Below are 22,055 nucleotides of genomic sequence, written 5' to 3'. Positions count from 1 at the left end.
ACACACTATGTACACTATACACACTATACTATATACACTATACCATATACAATATACATACTTTACTATATACACTATACTATGTACACTGTATACACTACTCTATATATATATAAATATATATATATATATACTACTATATATACAACATACTATATATACACTACACTACATACACACTATACTATATGCACTATACACAATATACTATACACACTGTACTATATACAATATACACACTATACTACATACACTATATATATACAATATAAACACTATACTACATACACTATATATATACAATATAAACACTACTATGCACACTATACACTATACTATATACACTATACTATGTGCACAATACACACTATACTATGTGCACTATACACACTATACTATATATGCACTATACTATATACACATTATATACAGTATACACACTATACTATATACACTATACTATGTACACTATACACACTGTACTATATACACTATACTATGTACACTATACACACTGTACTATATACACTATGCTATGTACACTATACTATATCCGCCATATACACTCTACTATACACATTATACGCACTATGCTATACACACTATCCTATATACACTCTACTATGCACACTATACTATACCCACTATGTACACTATACATACTATACTTTATACTATGTACACTATACACAATATGCTATGTACACTATACTCACGGAACACACTATTTTTCAAATAAAAATGTATTTATAAAGCCTTTTTTGCATCAGTATCACAGAGCTGTACAGAAACCCAGCCTACAACCCCAAACAGCAAGCAATGCAGGTGTAGAAGCACAGTGGCTAGGAAAAACTCCCTAGAAAGGCAGGAACCTAGAGAGGAACCAGGCGCTGAGGGGTGGCCAGTCCTCTTCTGGCTGTGCTGGGGGGAGAGGAACCAGGCTCTGAGGGGTGGCCAGTCCTCTTCTGGCTGTGCTGGGGGGAGAGGAACCAGGCTCTGAGGGGTGGCTAGTCCTCTTCTGGCTGTGCAGGGGGGAGAGGAACCACGCTCTGAGGGGTGACCAGTCAGTCCTCTTCTGGCTGTGCAGGGGGGAGAGGAACCAGGCTCTGAGGGGTGACCAGTCAGTCCTCTTCTGGCTGTGCAGGGGGGAGAGGAACCAGGCTCTGAGGGGTGGCCAGTCCTCTTCTGGCTGTGCTGGTGGAGATTATGAAAGATTACATGGCCATTAAGGCCAGATCGTTCTTCAAGATGTTCATAGATGACCAACAGAGTTAAATAATGATCACAGTGGTTGTAGAGGGCGCAACAGGTCAGTACCTCAGGCGTTAATGTCAGTTGTACAGTGCCTTCAGAAAGTATTCAGTTACGTAACAGTCTTTTCTAATATGGATTAAATACATGTTCTTCCTCATCAATCTACACTCAATACCCCATAATGATGAAGCGAAAACAGGTTTTTAGAAATGTTAGCAAATTTATTTTAAGAAGCATACAGTAGTAAGTATAAGTATTCAGACCCTTTGCTATGAGACTCAAAACTGAGCTCAGGTGCATCCCGTTTCCATTGATCATCCTTGAGATGTTGCTACAACTCGGAGTCCACCTGTGGTAAATTCAATTGATTGGACATGATTTAGAAAGGTACACACCTGTCTATATAAGGTCCCACAGTTGACAGTGCATGTCAGAGCAAAAACCAAGCCATGAGGTCGAAGGAATTGTCCGTAGAGCTCCGAGACAAGATTGTGTCGAGGCACAGATCTGGGGAAGGGCACCAAAACATTTCTGCAGCGTTAAATGTCCCCAAGAACACAGGGACCTCCATCATTCTTAAATGGAAGAAGTTTGGAACCACTGTATTAGGCTGTACCACACAGCAGTATCCTGCAAGCTGTGCTGCAGTATGATCCAACTTTAAAGGAGGAACCACTGTTTATCCAGTGTATATCGTCAGCAACATACCGCCCTGCATGCCACTGCTGGCTTGGCTCTGAAGCTAAGCAGGGTTGGTCCTGGTCAGCAACATACCACCCTGCATGCCACTGCTGGCTTGGCTCTGAAGCTAAGCAGGGTTGGTCCTGGTCAGCAACATACCACCCTGCATGCCACTGCTGGCTTGGCTCTGAAGCTAAGCAGGGTTGGTCCTGGTCAGCAACATACCAACCTGCATACCACTGCTGGCTTGGCTCTGAAGCTAAGCAGGGTTGGTCCTGGTCAGCAACATACCGCCCTGCATGCCACTGCTGGCTTGGCTCTGAAGCTAAGCAGGGTTGGTCCTGGTCAGCAACATACCGCCCTGCATGCCACTGCTGGCTTGGCTCTGAAGCTAAGCAGGGTTGGTCCTGGTCAGCAACATACCGCCCTGCATGCCACTGCTGGCTTGGCTCTGAAGCTAAGCAGGGTTGGTCCTGGTCAGCAACATACCGCCCTGCATGCCACTGCTGGCTTGGCTCTGAAGCTAAGCAGGGTTGGTCCTGGTCAGCAACATACCGCCCTGCATGCCACTGCTGGCTTGGCTCTGAAGCTAAGCAGGGTTGGTCCTGGTCAGCAACATACCACCCTGCATGCCACTGCTGGCTTGGCTCTGAAGCTAAGCAGGGTTGGTCCTGGTCAGCAACATACCACCCTGCATACCACTGCTGGCTTGGCTCTGAAGCTAAGCAGGGTTGGTCCTGGTCAGCAACATACCGCCCTGCATGCCACTGCTGGCTTGGCTCTGAAGCTAAGCAGGGTTGGTCCTGGTCAGCAACATACCGCCCTGCATGCCACTGCTGGCTTGGCTCTGAAGCTAAGCAGGGTTGGTCCTGGTCAGCAACATACCACCCTGCATACCACTGCTAGCTTGCTTCTGAAGCTAAGCAGGGTTGGTCCTGGTCAGCAACATACCGCCCTGCATGCCACTGCTGGCTTGGCTCTGAAGCTAAGCAGGGTTGGTCCTGGTCAGCAACATACCACCCTGCATACCACTGCTGGCTTGCTTCTGAAGCTAAGCAGGGTTGGTCCTGGTCAGCAACATACCACTCCTGGCTTGGCTCTGAAGCTAAGCAGGGTTGGTCCTGGTCAGCAACATACCACCCTGCATACCACTGCTGGCTTGCTTCTGAAGCTAAGCAGGGTTGGTCCTGGTCGGTCCCTGGAAGGGAGACCAGATGCTGCTGGAAGTGGTGTTGGAGGGCCAGTAGGAGGCACTCTTTCCTCTGGTCTAAAAAATATCCCAATGCCCCAGGGCAGTGATTGGGAACACTGCCCTATGTAGGGGGCCGTCTTTCGGATGGGACGTTAAACGGGTGTCCTGACTCTCTGAGGTCATTAAAGATCCCATGACACTTATCGTAAGAGTAGGGGTGTTAACCCTGGTGTGATGGCTAAATTCCCAATCTGGCCCTCGATCACCTAATAATCCCCAGTTTACAAATGTCTCATTCATCCTCCTCCTCTCCCCTGTAACGATTCCCCAGGTCGTTGGTGTAATTAAAAACGTGTTCTCAGTCAACTTAGCTGGTAAAATAAATAAATATCACAATGTTTTATGAGTCCATAATCACGATAGGATCAAGGTTGACATCGTCCAACCTTATACACACACACACACACACCATATTCTCACAGTGTGCAGGGCCCCACGTTAGTTGGCTACACTTCTCAACTTCCATATGATTTGCAAGAGCAACATTGTTTGGCTTGTAGTAAAGCGAAATACAAACTTGTGACCTCCCCTCCCCCTCTTCTAGCCCGTGTGACCGTCCCCGCGTGATAGAGTCCCTACGGGGGGTGGAGGTGGTGGATGTGGCTGCTGGAGGGGCCCACAGTGCCTGCATCACGGCCAGCGGAGAGCTCTACACCTGGGGCAAGGGACGCTACGGACGCCTGGGGCATGGAGACTCCGAGGACCAACTCAAACCCAAACTGGTAAGCCGTGGTTCTCTTCTCCTCTTCTCTCAACTTCTAATCTCTTCATCTTCTCTTCGATCAATTGTTCTTCTCTCCTCAACCTCGCTTCTCTCTTAACTTTTCTTCTCTCCTCACGCACAAACATGTCCTGATGCTGAGTGCATCTCTGTGTCTCTGTTGTGGGTCTCTCTCCAGGTGGATGCTCTGCAGGGCCACAGGGTGATAGATGTGGCGTGTGGTAGTGGTGACGCCCAAACTCTTTGTCTAACTGACGATGACATGGTCTGGTCCTGGGGCGATGGAGACTATGGCAAGCTTGGGCGTGGCGGCAGCGACGGTTGCAAGGTCCCCATGAAGGTACAAACCCGTCCCACTAACCCCGCAGGTTTCGTCCCAAATCTATTCCTGCTATCAGGGATTGTTACGAATCCCTTTTGGCCCGGCAGTCTAGGGGGGGGGGGGGGGGGGGATAGTAACGCGAGACCCGTAACATATCTCATGCAAAGTATAATAGTGACAAAGTAACAGTGAGAATGAAAAAAACACAGACAACTAAATTACCGATAAACACATGGTAAAGGGGGGAGGGAAAAGGGGCTGAGCTGGACCCAAGGAAAGAAACAAATGTCCAAAAACACCCCTAAGCTAGACTAGCCTACTATAATCACATGGTTAGTGTGTGCTAAAGGACAACAGTAACACAACCTCTTCCAGGTCGTATAATCACATGGTTAGTGTGTGCTGAAGGACCAACTATTTCCTGATTACTACCTCTAATTCTAAAGTATATTTTCACCAGTCATCTACCCTACGGTATATTAACGGTGGCGCAGCAACAAGGAGCAAGGGAGACATGGAATTAATACCCACACCCCCCGAATCTTTAAATAAAATGTCGACTTTACATTTTTTTTTTTTACTTTATTCTCGAAAATGTTGAGTTTATTCTGAACACTTTGCCAGTGTAACGCACCACGGCCATCACCGTTGTATTGTTTCTCTGTAATATGGTCCATCCCCTACAAACGTGTGCATAATATGGACGCAGACATAAAGTTTAAGAAAAACAATAAAGTTATTTTAAGTATATATTACCACAGTTGATACCAAAAACAGATAAACTATTGGTAGTTTTGCCACCCTCGTGCACTACGGAAGTAGTGCGCTATAGAGGGAATATGGTGCCGTTTGGAACGTACACACTGTCACCCCAACATGACTGATCTAACAGCTTTACCCATACCGAGACGTGTGTTTTCCGTCTCATGTCTGAGTGTTACTGTTCTGTCGCTTGTAGATTGATTCTCTGACTGGACTGGGAGTGGTGAAGGTTGACTGTGGCTCCCAGTTCTCTGTCTCTCTCACCAAGTCTGGAGCAGTTTACACCTGGTGAGTAGACTATACACCCTGACCACGGTCAACTGTTACACTGACTATACATCCTGACCACGGTCAACTGTTACACTGACTATACATCCTGACCACGGTCAACTGTTAGTAGACTGACTATACATCCTGACCACGGTCAACTGTTAGACTGACTATACATCCTGACCACGGTCAACTGTTAGTAGACTGACTATACATCCTGACCACGGTCAACTGTTACACTGACTATACATCCTGACCACGGTCAACTGTTACACTGACTATACATCCTGACCACGGTCAACTGTTAGTAGACTGACTATACACCCTGACCACGGTCAACTGTTACACTGACTATACATCCTGACCACGGTCAACTGTTACACTGACTATACATCCTGACCACGGTCAACTGTTACACTGACTATACATCCTGACCACGGTCAACTGTTAGACTGACTATACATCCTGACCACGGTCAACTGTTACACTGACTATACATCCTGACCACGGTCAACTGTTAGACTGACTATACATCCTGACCACGGTCAACTGTTACACTGACTATACATCCTGACCACGGTCAACTGTTAGTAGACTGACTATACATCCTGACCACGGTCAACTGTTAGACTGACTATACATCCTGACCACGGTCAACTGTTAGTAGACTGACTATACATCCTGACCACGGTCAACTGTTAGACTGACTATACATCCTGACCACGGTCAACTGTTAGTAGACTGACTATACACCCTGACCACGGTCAACTGTTAGACTGACTATACATCCTGACCACGGTCAACTGTTAGACTGACTATACATCCTGACCACGGTCAACTGTTACACTGACTATACATCCTGACCACGGTCAACTGTTAGACTGACTATACATCCTGACCACGGTCAACTGTTAGACTAACTATACATCCTGACCACGGTCAACTGTTAGACTGACTATACATCCTGACCACGGTCAACTGTTACACTGACTATACATCCTGACCACGGTCAACTGTTAGACTGACTATACATCCTGACCACGGTCAACTGTTACACTGACTATACATCCTGACCACGGTCAACTGTTAGTAGACTGACTATACATCCTGACCACGGTCAACTGTTACACTGACTATACATCCTGACCACGGTCAACTGTTAGACTGACTATACATCCTGACCACGGTCAACTGTTACACTGACTATACATCCTGACCACGGTCAACTGTTAGTAGACTGACTATACATCCTGACCACGGTCAACTGTTAGACTGACTATACATCCTGACCACGGTCAACTGTTACACTGACTATACATCCTGACCACGGTCAACTGTTACACTGACTATACATCCTGACCACGGTCAACTGTTAGACTGACTATACATCCTGACCACGGTCAACTGTTACACTGACTATACATCCTGACCACGGTCAACTGTTACACTGACTATACATCCTGACCACGGTCAACTGTTACACTGACTATACATCCTGACCACGGTCAACTGTTAGTAGACTGACTATACATCCTGACCACGGTCAACTGTTAGACTGACTATACATCCTGACCACGGTCAACTGTTACACTGACTATACATCCTGACCACGGTCAACTGTTAGTAGACTGACTATACATCCTGACCACGGTCAACTGTTAGACTGACTATACATCCTGACCACGGTCAACTGTTACACTGACTATACATCCTGACCACGGTCAACTGTTACACTGACTATACATCCTGACCACGGTCAACTGTTAGTAGACTGACTATACATCCTGACCACGGTCAACTGTTAGACTGACTATACACCCTGACCACGGTCAACTGTTAGTAGACTGACTATACATCCTGACCACGGTCAACTGTTACACTGACTATACTTCCTGACCACGGTCAACTGTTACACTGACTATACATCCTGACCACGGTCAACTGTTACACTGACTATACATCCTGACCACGGTCAACTGTTACACTGACTATACATCCTGACCACGGTCAACTGTTACACTGACTATACACCCTGACCACGGTCAACTGTTACACTGACTATACACCCTGACCACGGTCAACTGTTACACTGACTATACATCCTGACCACGGTCAACTGTTAGTAGACTGACTATACATCCTGACCACGGTCAACTGTTAGTAGACTGACTATACATCCTGACCACGGTCAACTGTTAGTAGACTGACTATACATCCTGACCACGGTCAACTGTTACACTGACTATACATCCTGACCACGGTCAACTGTTAGTAGACTGACTATACATCCTGACCACGGTCAACTGTTAGACTGACTATACATCCTGACCACGGTCAACTGTTACACTGACTATACATCCTGACCACGGTCAACTGTTACACTGACTATACTTCCTGACCACGGTCAACTGTTACACTGACTATACATCCTGACCACGGTCAACTGTTACACTGACTATACACCCTGACCACGGTCAACTGTTACACTGACTATACACCCTGACCACGGTCAACTGTTACACTGACTATACATCCTGACCACGGTCAACTGTTACACTGACTATACATCCTGACCACGGTCAACTGTTAGACTGACTATACATCCTGACCACGGTCAACTGTTACACTGACTATACACCCTGACCACGGTCAACTGTTACACTGACTATACATCCTGACCACGGTCAACTGTTACACTGACTATACACCCTGACCACGGTCAACTGTTAGACTGACTATACATCCTGACCACGGTCAACTGTTAGACTGACTATACATCCTGACCACGGTCAACTGTTACACTGACTATACATCCTGACCACGGTCAACTGTTAGTAGACTGACTATAGCTCAGGGCAGACTGTGATATCACCATGGTGAACTGGTAGACTGACCTCAGGGAAGACTGTGATATCACCGTGGTGAACTGGTAGACTGACCTCAGGGAAGACTGTGATATCACCATGGTGAACTGGTAGACTGACCTCAGGGCAGACTGTGATATCACCATGGTGAACTGGTAGAATGACCTCAGGGCAGACTGTGATATCACCATGGTGAACTGGTAGACTGACCTCAGGGCAGACTGTGATATCACCATGGTGAACTGGTAGACTGACCTCAGGGCAGACTGTGATATCACCATGGTGAACTGGTAGACTGACCTCAGGGCAGACTGTGATATCACCATGGTGAACTGGTAGACTGACCTCAGGGCAGACTGTGATATCACCATGGTGAACTGGTAGACTGACCTCAGGGCAGACTGTGATATCACCATGGTGAACTGGTAGACTGACCTCAAGGCAGACTGTGATATCACCATGGTGAACTGGTAGACTGACCTCAGGGCAGACTGTAATATCACCATGGTGAACTGGTAGACTGACCTCAGGGCAGACTGTGATATCACCATGGTGAACTGGTAGACTGACCTCAGGGCAGACTGTGATATCACCATGGTGAACTGGTAGACTGACCTCAGGGCAGACTGTGATATCACCATGGTGAACTGGTAGACTGACCTCAGGGCAGACTGTGATATCACCATGGTGAACTGGTAGACTGACCTCAGGGCAGACTGTGATATCACCATGGTGAACTGGTAGAATGACCTCAGGGCAGACTGTGATATCACCATGGTGAACTGGTAGAATGACCTCAGGGCAGACTGTGATATCACCATGGTGAACTGGTAGACTGACCTCAGGGCAGACTGTGATATCACCATGGTGAACTGGTAGACTGACCTCAGGGCAGACTGTGATATCACCGTGGTGAACTGGTAGACTGACCTCAGGGCAGACTGTGATATCACCATGGTGAACTGGTAGACTGACCTCATGGCAGACTGTGATATGGCATTTACATGTGTTAACATTTACATCATTTAGCAGACGCTCATATCCAGAGCAAGAGGAATAATTAGGGTTAAGTACCGGGGTAACGGTGACAACCACTTGTATAAATCGATGTGTGTTTTCAGGGGTAAAGGTGACTACCACCGGCTGGGTCACGGTTCTGATGACCATGTACGGCGACCCAGACAGGTCCAGGGCCTGCAGGGGAAGAAGGTCATTGCCATAGCAACGGGGTCACTCCACTGTGTCTGCTGCACTGAGGATGGTAGGGAATTACTGATTTATTTGTTTTCTGTCTGTTTTGAAACGGTGTTCTTGACCAGTATTTTTACACTATCAAGATGTATTTAAGTCCTAATTACACTTCCCTACCACCTGTCTACTACTACTACCACCTGTCTACTACTACTACCACCTGTCTACTACTACTACCACCTGTCTACTACTACTACCACCTGTCTACTACTACTACCACCTGTCTACTACTACTACCACCTGTCTACTACTACTACCAACTGTCTACTACTACTACCACCTGTCTACTACTACTACCACCTGTCTACTACTACTACCACCTGTCTACTACTACTACCACCTGTCTACTACTACTACCACCTGTCTACTACTACTACCACCTGTCTACTACTACTACCACCTGTCTACTACTACTACTACCACCTGTCTACTACTACTACTACCACCTGTCTACTACTACTACTACCACCTGTCTACTACTACTACTACCACCTGTCTACTACTACTACTACCACCTGTCTACTACTACTACCACCTGTCTACTACTACCACAGTTCTACTACTACTACTACCACAGTTCTACTACTACTACCACCTGTCTACTACTACTACCACCTGTCTACTACTACTACCACCTGTCTACTACTACTACCACCTGTCTACTACTACTACTACCACCTGTCTACTACTACTACTACCACCTGTCTACTACTACTACTACCACCTGTCTACTACTACTACTACCACCTGTCTACTACTACTACCACCTGTCTACTACTACTACCACCTGTCTACTACTATTACTACCACCTGTCTACTACTATTACTACCACCTGTCTACTACTACTACTACCACCTGTCTACTACTACTACCACCTGTCTACTACTACTACTACTACCACCTGTCTACTACTACTACTACTACCACCTGTCTACTACTACTACTACTACCACCTGTCTACTACTACTACTACTACTACCACCTGTCTACTACTACTACTACCACCTGTCTACTACTACTACTACCACCTGTCTACTACTACTACCACCACCTGTCTACTACTACTACCACCACCTGTCTACTACTACTACCACCACCTGTCTACTACTACTACCACCACCTGTCTACTACTACTACCACCACCTGTCTACTACTACTACCACCACCTGTCTACTACTACTACCACCACCTGTCTACTACTACTACCACCACCTGTCTACTACTACTACCACCACCTGTCTACTACTACTACTACTACCACCTGTCTACTACTACTACCACCACCTGTCTACTACTACTACCACCACCTGTCTACTACTACTACCACCACCTGTCTACTACTACTACCACCACCTGTCTACTACTACTACCACCACCTGTCTACTACTACTACCACCACCTGTCTACTACTACTACCACCACCTGTCTACTACTACTACCACCACCTGTCTACTACTACTACCACCACCTGTCTACTACTACTACCACCACCTGTCTACTACTACTACCACCACCTGTCTACTACTACTACTACTACCTGTCTACTACTACTACTACTACCACCTGTCTACTACTACTACCACCACCTGTCTACTACTACTACCACCACCTGTCTACTACTACTACCACCACCTGTCTACTACTACTACCACCACCTGTCTACTACTACTACCACCACCTGTCTACTACTACTACCACCACCTGTCTACTACTACTACCACCACCTGTCTACTACTACTACCACCACCTGTCTACTACTACTACCACCACCTGTCTACTACTACTACCACCACCTGTCTACTACTACTACCACCACCTGTCTACTACTACTACCACCACCTGTCTACTACTACTACCACCACCTGTCTACTACTACTACCACCACCTGTCTACTACTACTACCACCACCTGTCTACTACTACTACCACCACCACTTGTCTACTACTACTACCACCACCACTTGTCTACTACTACTACCACCACCTGTCTACTACTACTACCACCACCTGTCTACTACTATTACAGTGTGTCTGTGCCATGGTATCTGTAGCTGTGTTTGTGTCCGTCTCAGGAGAAGTGTACACGTGGGGTGATAATGACGAGGGCCAGCTGGGAGACGGGACCACGAACGCCATCCAGAGGCCTCGTCTTGTCGCTGCGTTGCAGGGGAAGAAGATCAACAGGGTGGCCTGTGGCTCTGCCCACACACTGGCCTGGTCCACCTCCAAACCTTCCAATGGAGGGAAACTTCCTGGTCAGGTAACTACTGGACGTTATAACTACCTGGTCAGGTGACTACTGGACGTTATAACTACCTGGTCAGGTGACTACTGGACGTTATAACTTCCTGGTCAGATAACTATTGGACGTTATAACTTCCTGGTCAGGTAACTACTGGACGTTACAACTACCTGGTCAGGTGACTACTGGACGTTACAACTACCTGGTCAGTTTTCACTACCTGGTCAGGTGACTACTGAACGTTATCACTACCTGGTCAGTTATCACTACCTGGTCAGTTATCACTACCTGGTCAGTTATCACTACCTGGTCAGGTGACTACTGGACATTATAACTACCTGGTCATTTAACTACTGGACTTTATAACTACCTTGTCAGGTGACTACTGGACATTATAACTACCTGGTCATTTAACTACTGGACGTTACAACTACCTGGTCAGGTAACTACTGGACAGTATAACTACCTGATCATTTAACTACTGGACGTTATAACTACCTGGTCAGGTGACTACTGGACGTTACAACTACCTGGTCAGGTGACTACTGGACGTTACAACTACCTGGTCAGGTGACTACTGGACGTTACAACTACCTGGTAAGTTATCACTACCTGGTCAGTTTTCACTACCTGGTCAGTTTTCACTACCTGGTCAGTTTTCACTACCTGGTCAGTTTTCACTACCTGGTCAGGTAACTACTGGACGTTATAACTACCTGGTCAGGTGACTACTGGACGTTATCACTACCTGGTCAGTTTTCACTACCTGGTCAGGTAACTATTGGACGTTATAACTACCTGGTCAGGTGACTACTGGACGTTATCACTACCTGGTCAGTTTTCACTACCTGGTCAGGTAACTACTGGACGTTATAACTACCTGGTCAGGTGACTACTGGACGTTATCACTACCTGGTCAGTTTTCACTACCTGGTCAGTTTTCACTACCTGGTCAGGTAACTATTGGACGTTATAACTACCTGGTCAGGTGACTACTGGACGTTATCACTACCTGGTCAGTTTTCACTACCTGGTCAGTTTTCACTACCTGGTCAGTTTTCACTACCTGGTCAGTTTTCACTACCTGGTCAGGTAACTACTGGACGTTATAACTACCTGGTCAGGTGACTACTGGACGTTATCACTACCTGGTCAGTTTTCACTACCTGGTCAGTTTTCACTACCTGGTCAGGTGACTACTGGACGTTATAACTACCTGGTCAGTTATAACTACCTGGTCAGTTTTCACTACCTGGTCAGTTTTCACTACCTGGTTAGTTATCACTACCTGGTCAGGTGACTACTGGACGTTATAACTACCTGGTCAGTTTTCACTACCTGGTCAGTTTTCACTATCTGGTCAGTTATCACTACCTGGTCAGTTATCACTACCTGGTCAGTTTTCAGTACCTGGTCAGTTATCACTACCTGGTCAGTTATCACTACCTGGTCAGTTATCACTACCTGGTCAGTTATCACTACCTGGTCAGGTGACTACTGAACGTTATAACCACCTGGTCAGTTATCACTACCTGGTCAGTTTTCACTACCTGGTCAGTTTTCACTACCTGGTCAGTTTTCACTACCTGGTCAGTTATCACTACCTGGTCAGTTATCACTACCTGGCAGTTATCACTACCTGGTCAGGTGACTACTGAACGTTATAACCACCTGGTCAGTTATCACTACCTGGTCAGTTTTCACTACCTGGTCAGTTTTCACTACCTGGTCAGTTTTCACTACCTGGTCAGTTTTCACTACCTGGTCAGTTATCACTACCTGGTCAGTTATCACTACCTGGTCAGTTTTCACTACCTGGTCAGGTGACTACTGGACATTGTAACTACCTGGTCAGGTAACTACTGGATGTTATAATGTGGGTGATCTCTAGTCTGTGTTTATAATGTGGGTGATCTCTAATCTGTGTTTATAATGTGGGTGATCTCTAGTCTGTGTTTATAATGTGGGTGATCTCTAATCTGTGTTTATAATGTGGGGGATCTCTAATCTGTTATAACGTGGGTGGTGTAACGTGGGTTGTTAACGTGTAACGTGGGTGGTGTAACCTGCGTGGTGTAACGTGTTGTTAACGCGTGTAACGTGGGTGGTGTAACGTGTTAACGTGTGTAGCGTGGGTGGTGTAACGTGTGTTGCTAATGCGTGTAACGTGGGTTAACGTGTGTAACGTGGGTGGTGCAAAATGTGATGCTAACGCGTGTAACGTGGGTGGTGTAACGTGGGTGGTGTAGCGTGGGTGGTGTAACGTGGGTTGTGTAACGTGTGTTGTTAACGCGTGTAACGTGGGTGGTGTAACGTGTGTTGTTAACGCGTGTAACGTGGGTGGTGTAACGTGTGTTGTTAACGCGTGTAACGTGGGTGGTGTAACGTGGGTGGTGTAACGTGTGTTGTTAACGCGTGTAACGTGGGTGGTGTAACGTGGGTGGTGTAACGTGTGTTGTTAACGCGTGTAACGTGGGTGGTGTAACGTGGGTGGTGTAACGTGGGTGGTGTAACGTGTGTTGTTAACGCGTGTAACGTGGGTGGTGTAACGTGTGTTGTTAACGCGTGTAACGTGGGTGGTGTAACGTGGGTGGTGTAACGTGTGTTGTTAACGCGTGTAACGTGGGTGGTGTAACGTGTGTTGTTAACGCGTGTAACGTGGGTGGTGTAACGTGGGTGGTGTAACGTGTGTTGTTAACGCGTGTAACGTGGGTGGTGTAACGTGGGTGGTGTAACGTGTGTTGTTAACGCGTGTAACGTGGGTGGTGTAACGTGGGTGGTGTAACGTGTGTTGTTAACGCGTGTAACGTGGGTGGTGTAACGTGTGTTGTTAACGCGTGTAACGTGGGTGGTGTAACGTGGGTGGTGTAACGTGGGTGGTGTAACGTGTGTTGTTAACGCGTGTAACGTGGGTGGTGTAACGTGGGTGGTGTAACGTGGGTGGTGTAACGTGGGTGGTGTAACGTGGGTGGTGTAACGTGTGTTGTTAACGCGTGTCCTCTCCCCCAGGTGCCCATGGAATACAACCACCTCCAGGAGATTCCCATCATGTCTCTGAGGAACAGACTGCTACTGCTGCACCACATATCGGAGCTCTTCTGTCCCTGTATCCCCATGTTTGATCTGGAGGGCCGGCTGGGGCAGACCGCACACGGACCTGCCCTAGGGTTTAACACTCTACGGGGCATACTCATCTCACAGGGCAAGGTGGGGGGACATTTAGAACAGACACACAGAGAGGGGCTAGGTACTTTACTAGGATCCCCAGTAGCTGTGTTGGGTAGTTTACTAGGATCCCCAGTAGCTGTGTTAGGTACTTTACTAGGATCCCCAGTAGCTGTGTTAGGTAGTTTACTAGGATCCCCAGTAGCTGTGTTGGGTAGTTTACTAGGATCCCCAGTAGCTGTGTTAGGTACTTTACTAGGATCCCCAGTAGCTGTATGAGGTAGTTTACTAGGATCCCCAGTAGCTGTATGAGGTAGTTTACTAGGATCCCCAGTAGCTGTGTTAGGTAGTTTACTAGGATCCCCAGTAGCTGTGTTAGGTAGTTTACTAGGATCCCCAGTAGCTGTGTTGGGTAGTTTACTAGGATCCCCAGTAGCTGTGTTGGGTAGTTTACTAGGATCCCCAGTAGCTGTGTTGGGTAGTTTACTAGGATCCCCAGTAGCTGTATGTGGTGTTAGGTAGTTTACTAGGATCCCCAGTAGCTGTGTTAGGTAGTTTACTAGGATCCCCAGTAGCTGTGTTAGGTAGTTTACAGTGTTGTTGTAAGGGCTGTTCTCCAGTACATACCGATGTCCTGAGCACAGTGTTGTTGTAAGGGCTGTTCTCCAGTACACACCGATGTCCTGACACAGTGTTGTTTCTCTCCTTAGGAAGCAGCGTTCCGGAAGGTCGTCCAGGCCACCATGGTGAGAGACAGACAGCATGGACCTGTGGTGGAACTCAACAGGATACAGGTAGGAATCGGACTATTTGGAAAACCTTCTCAGATGAACACTAGCAAACAGCAGGCTTTCAGAGATTCCTCCTAAATGCTCTCTGTCTCGCTCTCTCTCTCTCTCTCTCTCGTCTGGTTTCAGTGTTGTAAACAGATATCTGTGTGATGTGTGAACCATGCATGTCAGTCGATGTTGGGTTCCTCGTCTGTTCCAAATAGCACCCTATTCCGTTTATAAAACACTACTATAGGGCCCATAAGGTTCGGGTCAAAAGTAGTGCACTACATAGGGAATAGGGTGCTATTTGGAATGCACCCCTGGTATAGCCATTCCCCCTCCCAGAGTCTCGGTCCGGGCCACTGGGCCGCCACTGACCCCCTGCTGGGCTGGCTGGATGCCTGGTGGAGGGAGCTGTCATTTTGAACACATCACCCCCATCACTACTGCAGACTGTACCGCACATAGTGGAAGAGCCTCGAGAGATAACCATCTTCCTCCTCTCCTCCTCCCTCTCCTCCTCCTCCTCCCCCTCCAGGTCAAGCGGTCCCGTAGTAAAGGAGGTTTGGCAGGTCCAGACGGGACCAAGTCAGTGTTTGGTCAGATGTGTGCCAAAATGAGCTCCTTCAGCCCAGACAGCCTGCTGCTGCCTCACCGCGTCTGGAAGGTCAAGTTTGTGGGTAGGTTGTTAGGTTCATCCTCAGTAGGTTGTTAGGTTCCTCCTCAGTAGGTTGTTAGGTTCCTCCTCAGTAGGTTGTTAGGTTCATCCTCAGTAGGTTGTTAGGTTCCTCCTCAGTAGGTTGTTAGGTTCCTCCTCAGTAGGTTGTTAGGTTCCTTCTCAGTAGGTTGTTAGGTTCATCCTCAGTAGGTTGTTAGGTTCATCCTCAGTAGGTTGTTAGGTTCCTTCTCAGTAGGTTGTTAGGTTCCTCCTCAGTAGGTTGTTAGGTTCCTCCTCAGTAGGTTGTTAGGTTCCTTCTCAGTAGGTTGTTAGGTTCATCCTCAGTAGGTTGTTAGGTTCCTTCTCAGTAGGTTGTTAGGTTCCTCCTCAGTAGGTTGTTAGGTTCCTCCTCAGTAGGTTGTTAGGTTCATCCTCAGTAGGTTGTTAGGTTCATCCTCAGTAGGTTGTTAGGTTCCTTCTCAGTAGGTTGTTAGGTTCCTCCTCAGTAGGTTGTTAGGTTCATCCTCAGTAGGTTGTTAGGTTCATCCTCAGTAGGTTGTTAGGTTCCTCCTCAGTAGGTTGTTAGGTTCATCCTCAGTAGGTTGTTAGGTTCCTCCTCAGTAGGTTGTTAGGTTCATCCTCAGTAGGTTGTTAGGTTCCTCATCAGTAGGTTGTTAGGTTCCTCCTCAGTAGGTTGTTAGGTTCCCCCTCAGTAGGTTGTTAGGTTCCTTCTCAGTTGGTTGTTAGGTTCCTCCTCAGTAGGTTGTTAGGTTCCTCCTCAGTAGGTTGTTAGGTTCCTCCTCAGTAGGTTGTTAGGTTCCTCCTCAGTAGGTTGTTAGGTTCATCCTCAGTAGGTTGTTAGGTTCCTCCTCAGTAGGTTGTTAGGTTGTTAGGTTCATCCTCAGTAGGTTGTTAGGTTGTTAGGTTCCTCCTCAGTAGGTTGTTAGGTTGTTAGGTTCATCCTCAGTAGGTTGTTAGGTTCCTTCTCAGTAGGTTGTTAGGTTCATCCTCAGTAGGTTGTTAGGTTCCTTCTCAGTAGGTTGTTAGGTTCATCCTCAGTAGGTTGTTAGGTTCCTCCTCAGTAGGTTGTTAGGTTCATCCTCAGTAGGTTGTTAGGTTCATCCTCAGTAGGTTGTTAGGTTCCTTCTCAGTAGGTTGTTAGGTTCATCCTCAGTAGGTTGTTAGGTTCCTCCTCAGTAGGTTGTTAGGTTCCTCCTCAGTAGGTTGTTAGGTTCATCCTCAGTAGGTTGTTAGGTTCATCCTCAGTAGGTTGTTAGGTTGTTAGGTTCATCCTCAGTAGGTTGTTAGGTTCATCCTCAGTAGGTTGTTAGGTTCATCCTCAGTAGGTTGTTAGGTTCCTCCTCAGTAGTTAGTGGGTTCCTCCTCAGTAGGTTGTTAGGTTCATCCTCAGTAGGTTGTTAGGTTCCTCATCAGTAGGTTGTTAGGTTCATCCTCAGTAGGTTGTTAGGTTCATCCTCAGTAGGTTGTTAGGTTCATCCTCAGTAGGTTGTTAGGTTCCTCCTCAGTAGTTAGTGGGTTCCTCCTCAGTAGGTTGTTAGGTTCATCCTCAGTAGGTTGTTGGGTTCCTCCTCAGTAGGTTGTTATTTTCATCCTCAGTAGGTTGTTAGGTTCCTCCTCAGTAGGTTGTTAGGTTCATCCTCAGTAGGTTGTTAGGTTCCTCCTCAGTAGGTTGTTAGGTTCATCCTCAGTAGGTTGTTAGGTTCATCCTCAGTAGTTAGTGGGTAGGTTGTTAGGTTCCTCCTCAGTAGTTAGTGGGTAGGTTGTTAGGTTCCTCCTCAGTAGGTTGTTAGGTTCCTCCTCAGTAGGTTGTTAGGTTCCTCCTCAGTAGTTAGTGGGTAGGTTGTTAGGTTCCTCCTCAGTAGGTTGTTAGGTTTCCTCCTCAGTAGGTTGTTAGGTTCCTCCTCAGTAGGTTGTTAGGTTCCTCCTCAGTAGTTAGTGGGTTCCTCCTCAGTAGGTTGTTAGGTTCATCCTCAGTAGGTTGTTAGGTTCCTCATCAGTAGGTTGTTAGGTTCCTCCTCAGTAGGTTGTTAGGTTCCTCCTCAGTAGGTTGTTAGGTTCCTCCTCAGTAGGTTGTTAGGTTCCTCCTCAGTAGGTTGTTAGGTTCCTTCTCAGTAGGTTGTTAGGTTCCTCCTCAGTAGGTTGTTAGGTTCATCATCAGTAGGTTGTTAGGTTCATCCTCAGTAGGTTGTTAGGTTCATCCTCAGTAGGTTGTGAGGTTCCTCCTCAGTAGGTTGTTAGGTTCCTCCTCAGTAGGTTGTTAGGTTCCTCCTCAGTAGGTTGTTAGGTTCCTCCTCAGTAGGTTGTTAGGTTCCTCCTCAGTAGGTTGTTAGGTTCATCCTCAGTAGGTTGTTAGGTTCATCCTCAGTAGGTTGTTAGGTTCCTCCTCAGTAGGTTGTTAGGTTCATCCTCAGTAGGTTGTTAGGTTCCTCATCAGTAGTTAGTGGGTTCCTCCTCAGTAGGTTGTTAGGTTCCTCCTCAGTAGGTTTTTAGGTTCATCCTCAGTAGGTTGTTAGGTTCCTCCTCAGTAGGTTGTTAGGTTCCTTCTCAGTAGGTTGTTAGGTTCCTCCTCAGTAGGTTGTTAGGTTCATCCTCAGTAGGTTGTTAGGTTCCTCATCAGTAGGTTGTTAGGTTCCTCCTCAGTAGGTTTTTAGGTTCATCCTCAGTAGGTTGTTAGGTTCATCCTCAGTAGGTTGTTAGGTTCATCCTCAGTAGGTTGTTAGGTTCCTTCTCAGTAGGTTGTTAGGTTCCTCCTCAGTAGGTTGTTAGGTTCCTCCTCAGTAGGTTGTTAGGTTCATCCTCAGTAGGTTGTTAGGTTGTTAGGTTCCTCCTCAGTAGGTTGTTAGGTTCCTCCTCAGTAGGTTGTTAGGTTCATCCTCAGTAGGTTGTTAGGTTCCTCCTCAGTAGGTTGTTAGGTTCCTTCTCAGTAGGTTGTTAGGTTCATCCTCAGTAGGTTGTTAGGTTCCTTCTCAGTAGGTTGTTAGGTTCCTCCTCAGTAGGTTGTTAGGTTCCTCCTCAGTAGGTTGTTAGGTTCATCCTCAGTAGGTTGTTAGGTTCATCCTCAGTAGGTTGTTAGGTTCATCCTCAGTAGGTTGTTAGGTTCCTCCTCAGTAGGTTGTTAGGTTCCTCCTCAGTAGGTTGTTAGGTTCATCCTCAGTAGGTTGTTAGGTTCCTCCTCAGTAGGTTGTTAGGTTCATCCTCAGTAGGTTGTTAGGTTCCTCATCAGTAGGTTGTTAGGTTCCTCCTCAGTAGGTTGTTAGGTTCCCCCTCAGTAGGTTGTTAGGTTCCTTCTCAGTAGGTTGTTAGGTTCCTCCTCAGTAGGTTGTTAGGTTCCTCCTCAGTAGGTTGTTAGGTTCCTCCTCAGTAGGTTGTTAGGTTCCTCCTCAGTAGGTTGTTAGGTTCATCCTCAGTAGGTTGTTAGGTTCCTCCTCAGTAGGTTGTTAGGTTGTTAGGTTCCTCCTCAGTAGGTTGTTAGGTTCATCCTCAGTAGGTTGTTAGGTTCCTTCTCAGTAGGTTGTTAGGTTCATCCTCAGTAGGTTGTTAGGTTCCTTCTCAGTAGGTTGTTAGGTTCATCCTCAGTAGGTTGTTAGGTTCCTCCTCAGTAGGTTGTTAGGTTCATCCTCAGTAGGTTGTTAGGTTCCTCCTCAGTAGGTTGTTAGGTTCATCCTCAGTAGGTTGTTAGGTTCATCCTCAGTAGGTTGTTAGGTTCATCCTCAGTAGGTTGTTAGGTTCATCCTCAGTAGGTTGTTAGGTTCCTCCTCAGTAGTTAGTGGGTTCCTCCTCAGTAGGTTGTTAGGTTCATCCTCAGTAGGTTGTTAGGTTCCTCATCAGTAGTTAGTGGGTTCCTCCTCAGTAGGTTGTTATTTTCATCCTCAGTAGGTTGTTAGGTTCCTCCTCAGTAGGTTGTTAGGTTCATCCTCAGTAGGTTGTTAGGTTCCTCCTCAGTAGGTTGTTAGGTTCATCCTCAGTAGGTTGTTAGGTTCATCCTCAGTAGTTAGTGGGTAGGTTGTTAGGTTCCTCCTCAGTAGTTAGTGGGTAGGTTGTTAGGTTCCTCCTCAGTAGGTTGTTAGGTTCATCCTCAGTAGGTTGTTAGGTTCCTCCTCAGTAGTTAGTGGGTAGGTTGTTAGGTTCCTCCTCAGTAGGTTGTTAGGTTTCCTCCTCAGTAGGTTGTTAGGTTCCTCCTCAGTAGGTTGTTAGGTTCCTCCTCAGTAGTTAGTGGGTTCCTCCTCAGTAGGTTGTTAGGTTCATCCTCAGTAGGTTGTTAGGTTCCTCATCAGTAGGTTGTTAGGTTCCTCCTCAGTAGGTTGTTAGGTTCCTCCTCAGTAGGTTGTTAGGTTCCTCCTCAGTAGGTTGTTAGGTTCCTCCTCAGTAGGTTGTTAGGTTCCTTCTCAGTAGGTTGTTAGGTTCCTCCTCAGTAGGTTGTTAGGTTCATCATCAGTAGGTTGTTAGGTTCATCCTCAGTAGGTTGTTAGGTTCATCCTCAGTAGGTTGTGAGGTTCCTCCTCAGTAGGTTGTTAGGTTCCTCCTCAGTAGGTTGTTAGGTTCCTCCTCAGTAGGTTGTTAGGTTCCTCCTCAGTAGGTTGTTAGGTTCCTCCTCAGTAGGTTGTTAGGTTCATCCTCAGTAGGTTGTTAGGTTCATCCTCAGTAGGTTGTTAGGTTCCTCCTCAGTAGGTTGTTAGGTTCATCCTCAGTAGGTTGTTAGGTTCCTCATCAGTAGTTAGTGGGTTCCTCCTCAGTAGGTTGTTAGGTTCCTCCTCAGTAGGTTTTTAGGTTCATCCTCAGTAGGTTGTTAGGTTCCTCCTCAGTAGGTTTTTAGGTTCATCCTCAGTAGGTTGTTAGGTTCCTTCTCAGTAGGTTGTTAGGTTCCTCCTCAGTAGGTTGTTAGGTTCATCCTCAGTAGGTTGTTAGGTTCCTCATCAGTAGGTTGTTAGGTTCCTCCTCAGTAGGTTTTTAGGTTCATCCTCAGTAGGTTGTTAGGTTCCTTCTCAGTAGGTTGTTAGGTTCATCCTCAGTAGGTTGTTAGGTTCCTCATCAGTAGGTTGTTAGGTTCCTCATCAGTAGGTTGTTAGGTTCCTCCTCAGTAGTTAGTGGTTAGGTTGTTAGGTTCATCCTCAGTAGGTTGTTAGGTTCCTCATCAGTAGGTTGTTAGGTTCCTCATCAGTAGGTTGTTAGGTTCCTCCTCAGTAGTTAGTGGGTAGGTTGTTAGGTTCCTCCTCAGTAGGTTGTTAGGTTCCTCCTCAGTAGTTAGTGGGTAGGTTGTTAGGTTCCTCATCAGTAGGTTGTTAGGTTCCTCATCAGTAGGTTGTTAGGTTCCTCATCAGTAGGTTGTTAGGTTCCTCATCAGTAGGTTGTTAGGTTCCTCATCAGTAGGTTGTTAGGTTCATCCTCAGTAGGTTGTTAGGTTCCTCATCAGTAGGTTGTTAGGTTCCTCCTCAGTAGGTTGTTAGGTTCATCCTCAGTAGGTTGTTAGGTTCCTCCTCAGTAGGTTGTTAGGTTCATCCTCAGTAGGTTGTTAGGTTCCTCCTCAGTAGGTTGTTAGGTTCCTCATCAGTAGGTTGTTAGGTTCCTCATCAGTAGGTTGTTAGGTTCCTCATCAGTAGGTTGTTAGGTTCATCCTCAGTAGGTTGTTAGGTTCCTCATCAGTAGGTTGTTAGGTTCCTCCTCAGTAGGTTGTTAGGTTCCTCCTCAGTAGGTTGTTAGGTTCCTCCTCAGTAGTTAGTGGGTAGGTTGTTAGGTTCCTCATCAGTAGGTTGTTAGGTTCCTCATCAGTAGGTTGTTAGGTTCCTCATCAGTAGGTTGTTAGGTTCCTCATCAGTAGGTTG

The 22,055-nt window shown here is 46.8% G+C and overlaps 1 protein-coding gene across 1 annotated transcript in view; it reads left to right on the top strand.

Moving 5' to 3' along the window:
* herc2 (HECT and RLD domain containing E3 ubiquitin protein ligase 2) overlaps nucleotides 1-22,055 on the top strand; it is a 284,448-nt gene that overhangs the window by 227,031 nt on the left and 35,362 nt on the right. Inside the window, exons 77-84 of the mRNA XM_064936237.1 lie at nucleotides 3,732-3,909; nucleotides 4,087-4,248; nucleotides 5,189-5,280; nucleotides 9,248-9,387; nucleotides 11,450-11,637; nucleotides 14,629-14,826; nucleotides 15,495-15,578; nucleotides 16,096-16,237. Of these exons, the coding sequence (XP_064792309.1) occupies nucleotides 3,732-3,909; nucleotides 4,087-4,248; nucleotides 5,189-5,280; nucleotides 9,248-9,387; nucleotides 11,450-11,637; nucleotides 14,629-14,826; nucleotides 15,495-15,578; nucleotides 16,096-16,237 (1,184 nt within the window). The remainder of the gene's footprint in view (nucleotides 1-3,731; nucleotides 3,910-4,086; nucleotides 4,249-5,188; nucleotides 5,281-9,247; nucleotides 9,388-11,449; nucleotides 11,638-14,628; nucleotides 14,827-15,494; nucleotides 15,579-16,095; nucleotides 16,238-22,055) is intronic.

This window comes from Oncorhynchus masou, chromosome 24 (assembly GCF_036934945.1).
Source record: "Oncorhynchus masou masou isolate Uvic2021 chromosome 24, UVic_Omas_1.1, whole genome shotgun sequence".
Taxonomy (NCBI): domain Eukaryota; kingdom Metazoa; phylum Chordata; class Actinopteri; order Salmoniformes; family Salmonidae; genus Oncorhynchus; species Oncorhynchus masou.
The sequence above is the reverse complement of the archived record's forward strand: the minus strand, read 5'-3'. Positions and strand labels throughout refer to the sequence as shown.